This window comes from Siphateles boraxobius, unplaced genomic scaffold (genome assembly GCF_051911475.1).
Source record: "Siphateles boraxobius isolate OS27281-9 unplaced genomic scaffold, OSU_SipBor_1 18, whole genome shotgun sequence".
Classification (NCBI taxonomy): Eukaryota; Metazoa; Chordata; class Actinopteri; order Cypriniformes; family Leuciscidae; genus Siphateles; species Siphateles boraxobius.
In genome coordinates this window covers 5506364-5511606 of record NW_027508788.1, presented here as the reverse complement: position 1 = coordinate 5511606, position 5243 = coordinate 5506364, and the positions used below count along the sequence as shown (strand labels likewise).

The 5243-nt window shown below is 42.9% G+C and overlaps 1 protein-coding gene across 1 annotated transcript; it reads right to left on the bottom strand.

Moving 5' to 3' along the window:
- Positions 1-1227: 1227 nt before the first annotated feature.
- Positions 1228-2335, bottom strand: LOC143740654 (olfactory receptor 5M3-like). Its single transcript, XM_077232663.1, has one exon. It carries the CDS (start codon positions 2179-2181, stop codon positions 1228-1230), a length of 954 nt encoding a protein of 317 aa, XP_077088778.1. The 5' UTR covers positions 2182-2335.
- Between the last annotated feature and the right edge of the window lie 2908 nt (positions 2336-5243).

Sequence of the window (5243 nt, the reverse complement as noted above, 5' to 3'; positions counted from 1 at the left end):
TTTAAGTGATCATTTTGTTTTGCAGTTCCTGGCTATGTTATTTTCAGTTGCAAATTGCTGTGTAAGCGCAGAAAAATGAAAGTCAGAAGAATACAGATCATATTTATTCTGCGTAAGTACGAAGCTGCAGTTTCACAATACATGCATTACACTTACGAATAACAATAAAATGCTGTAAATATTTTTTTCTTGCACTTGAAAGGCGATTTACACCTTTAGAAATCTTCTATTACACATGCAAATTTTATTTAAGCTTGCAATCTTATGTACTCGTTCACAAATCGTACCCTGTGCATGGTATTCTGGCCAAATACCAGGGAACCAGTGAAGATGTTCGTGTACACTGGAAGGGCTTGAAGGCGGCATATTTTTTAAAACAAAAATGTTAAATAAAAATACACAACTAAACCAATGGTTTAATCACTTAATTTACACTGAACAAAATTATAAACACAACACTTTTGTTTTTGCCCCCATTTTTCATGAGCTGAACTCAAAGATCTAAGACTTTTTCTATGTACACAGAAGGCCTATTTCTCTCAAATATTGTTCACAAATCTGTCTAAATCTGTGTTAGTGAGCATTTCTCCTTTGCCGAGATAATCCATCCACCTCACAGGTGTGGCATATCAAGATGCTGATTAGACAGCATGATTATTGCACAGGTATACCTTAGGCTGGCCACAATAAAAGGCCACTATAAAATGTGTGATAAAACTTGTAGTTGCCTAGTTACTTATAGTCAGTAGAATGTCTGTTGGGGGACCAACAAAATAAAGTGTTAGCAGATATTAGGCAGGCAGTCTATTAATACTCTAATGACAGTCAGTTGATGTAGCTGCAAAGTTACTTGTATAGAAGAATGTCTAAAGTGGACTTTCGAAATTAAGTGTTACCGTAAAATTGAAACACATTATACACATCTCAGGAAATTCCCTGGACTTTTCTAATATATTTTTGGTAATTTAGACAAACATCAGCAAATAAATCAACAAAGGATGTGAAATGTTATACAAAAATGTTCATAAGGGGATATGGGAGCATTGAAAACATAAAAAAAAATAGGCCACATTTTCTTTTGGATGTTTTATGAAAATATTCAATGATGTACATAAAATAATGTTGACATCTTATACATGCTTGTTTTTCTTACTTTTTGTTGTAATTCATTTACTTTTTAAAAATATACTATTTTGCATGTCTGTTTGCAAGTACATCAAGTAATTGTCAAGGATGTAAGCCTTTTTTAGCTTCTAAAACATTTACTCTTGCTGAAATACATGAGACAAAAACTCTGCGCACTGCTCTAATATTTAATCCATAGATTAGGGGATTAAAAACAGGTGGAACTATAACTAATTCTAATGCCAAAAAATTACGCAGACTCTCAGGAATGTCATTTGATCCATACCTGCTGTACATAACATCAAAAAGCAAAGCAAAAGTGAAATTTATCAGCGATAACATGTGTGGCAGACACGTTTGCCAGAATTTCCTTCTGCTTTCTAAAGATGCTTTACATGCATAGATCAATTTAACATAGGACACTATGATAATAACTGCACAGCTAACAAATATAATTGCAACAATATATCCATAGACATTATTCACAAAAGATGATGTACAAGAAAGTTTTACAATTGACCAATTGTCACAATATAATTTATCAATGTGATAATTACAAAATGGCCTCAGATTTGATAACAGGATTGCTGGAATCACAGAGAAGTTGGGAACAATCCATGAAAACAGAATTAATTTCACACAGTTGAATTTAGTTAACTTGGAATGATAGTCTAAGGGTTTACATATGGCTACATATCTATCATAAGACATCACTGTTAATATTGTAAACTCACACAGTAAAGAGCTGTAAATAACAAAGGATTGCAGAGCACACATGTAAGAGGAGATCACATATGAATCCAATATTAAATTAGACATAATTTTAGGGTAGAATCCTGAGGCTCCATAAACCCCATTTACACACAAATGAGACAAGAACATGTACATTGGTTCATGAAGTGCTTTCGTCATGATAATGACCATAACAAGACGAATATTAATTGACAAGATAAGCAGATAAAGGAAAAGAAAACAGGTGAAATAGATATGCCTATATGACTTAGATACTTTAGGCACCATAAGAGTCAGTATCACAGGATAAGACATGTTATCCATCAAGTTATGGATATTGCTTCAAATCACACAAAACAATGATATTCTGCAATAAATAAATAAAAATTACATAAGAATAAATAATATATGGTAAAATGGCTACATCCATTTACAATCTACTCATTAGGCTTCAATATCAATTGTTGGCTGTGGGAAATCAGACAATCAAAGATGGAACTTAGAAAAAAGGCAAACAATCAGATCGACAAATCTTGAGGTGTGTATCTGCGTGTGAAGAGCTGAATGTCTTATAACATTTTTTTCAGTTGGGAAATGATTTGAAGATGTTATAAAGCATCTTGGGATTAATTATAAGTATGGTCCTTGCAAACTTTGCTATCCTTAGTTTTAACTTGAAAAAATACAACAAACCAAATAACATGTCGAATCTGGTATAGGATTTAGTTTGAATCATTTCACTCATCAACGAAGGAACTTCCAACTTCACCCAGGCATAGCAGAAAAACACTAGATAGCTGGCCTTCATACTGGACCACATCAACCAAGAGATGTTTGGCAACGAAGAGGATAGTTTTCACTGTTATTGTATACTCAGCTGTATATTTCTTCATGATGAAACTTACCAATTTACAAAATTAACGGAATGCATAGCTGATATAAAAAACTCAATGACTATTAATTTCCTACTACTTCATTCTGAAAAAAAACAGAGATTTTAATTATTGGACCGAAAACCTCCCCACGTAATAACCCAGAATATTGTCTAACATTTGACTGTCTTCGTCGTTGGTTATGAACCTAGGTGTGCTCTTTGATACCAATCTTTCATTTGAAAGTCACGTTTCTAGTATCTGTAAAACCGCATTCTTCCATCTTAAAAATATATCTTAATTATGACATATGCTCTCAATGACAAATGGTGAACACTAAGTTCATGCATTCATGACATCAAGGCTAGATTATTATAATGTGATTATGGGTGGCGCATAATAAACAAACTACAGGTGGTCCAAAACGAAGCAGCTAGAGTTCTTTCTAGAACCAGGAAGTATGGCCATATTAGTCCCCATCCAGAGTCCAGAGGTGTCTCCATCTCCGTCCAGAGGGGTCTCCATCAGAGGTGTCTCCGTCCCTGTGCAGAGCCCAGAGGTGTCTCCGCCAGAAGTGTCCCCATCCCCGTCCAGAGGTGTCTCCATCCCTATTCAGAGTTCAGAGTTGTCTCCATCCCCATCCCTAACCAGAGTCCAGAGATGTCTCCGTCCCCATCCAGAGATGTCTTTGTCCCTGTCCAGAGGTGTCTCTGTCCCCATCCAGAGTCCAGAGGTGTCCCCATCCTGACCCCTTGGAACTGCATACCGGCAGCAGACCGGGATGACTATAGTCACACAGGGTGAGCTGCTCTGCCACGGTCACCTCGGGACACGATCATGAAGCTAGCGCTAAAGTGGTCATATATGGAGGAAGCCAATGGCTGCATCTACCATATGCCCCAGGAGCCTCTGAAAGTTCTTTCAGTGGGACCCTTTCTCACTTCAAACACCAGCTGAACACACTCTCATTGTAGAGACGTGTTAGACCGAGTCCATCTCCAAAACTGAAAGAGAGATACTCAGCCCGTGGGCGAGATTACTCTCTCCCAGTTGACCTGAAGACCCAACGGGCTCTGGAGCACTGGAAGGGAAGGACTCTGTACTGATACTTCAACCCTCACATGCAACACACAGGATGGCCTGCGGCGTGGAAGGTAGAGATCTGAAGCACATGTCTTTCAGGACAGAGCTGCAGACCAATCTTGGGCCAAGATGGTCACGACCCAGAGAATGGTGTTAGTGTGCTGTGCAACACTTACCTGTCTCCACTAGCGGCAGGGGGCGCGTGAGAAGGCGGATGACCAGGTCCTCGAATGCACCAAGCTGCCTGCTGGCGACCAAGGGGGAGCTGAGGGGTGTAAGGCTATATAGGGTCACACCCCCAAGACTGGCCCTCTTGGGACCCAGGAACAGATGAATTTGCTCTCTCTTTGAAGTGTGGGTACTGCTTGCTCCGCTTATTTTTTTTTGGGGGGGGGGGGCAGCGGCAGAACAGACACACACACACGAACAAAGACTCCACCCGGCCCTCACCCGCCTGGAGCGGGCTGGGCGTCTCTACTGTGGCCGGCTCCATGCTGAGGCCTGGGTAGAGGCTGCTGCGGAGGCCCAGCAGGAGCGGGCGGCCGGGGAACGCCCTCGGTGACGAACAGGCGGAGGAGCTGCCACCGGCGGCGGGTGGAGGCAGCAGCTGGCCACCGGGGCAGGATGTGCTGGATGACCTCCGTCTGCGCTTGAGCGGCAGAGAACTGTTGGATGCAGTTCTCCGCCGCGTCGCCAACCAGCCCAACCTGGGAGATTGGGGAGACCAGGAACCGAACCTTCTCCGCATCCGCCATATCAACCAGGCTGAGCTAACGATGGCGCTCCTGGACCACTAAGGTGGACATCGCCAAACCGATCGCGCACGCTATGACACTCGTGCCCCGGAGGGCGAGGTCGTTGCAGGGCGGAGCTCACCTATGAGCGCACGGTCTGGACTACCCTCGTGCATGTCCATGAGTGCCCTGGCCTGACAGACTTCAAGCAACGCCATGGCACGCAAGAGGAAGTGGCTTGCCCACAGGCTTTGTAAGCTCTTCCCGTCGGAACGGACGAAAACTCACAGGCCTTAGGGGGGGAGACGAGGATACTGTATAGACGAGGATACTGCCATCCACAACCTGGTAAGCTCTCCATGCATTTCGGGAAAGAAAGGCACTGGGGCGGCGAGCTGAGAACCAGCGCGGCCTGCCCCGAGATACCAAACTCCAGACTCCAACCGAGACTGAACAGGACACGGTGGAGGTTCCACTCGAGCCCGGCACCCTCGGTGGCCCGTTTCAGCATAGCTGATATTTCTGGATCTGGCTTGGGCAATGTTACACTCCCAGAGGGAGATAACACAGCCAAGTCGTCATTTCCAGAGGCCATCTCCCCCTCCGATGCTGCTCTCGACATCTTATTTTCAGGGGGAACCCTCATTGAAACAGCTGATCAGTCCATTACAGAGGGACCAGCATGCTCAACAGGAAT

Bases quoted from the DNA above. Each gene is read 5' to 3' on its own strand.
- LOC143740654 (XM_077232663.1), bottom strand. From the start codon at position 2,181: ATGGATAACATGTCTTATCCTGTGATACTGACTCTTATGGTGCCTAAA.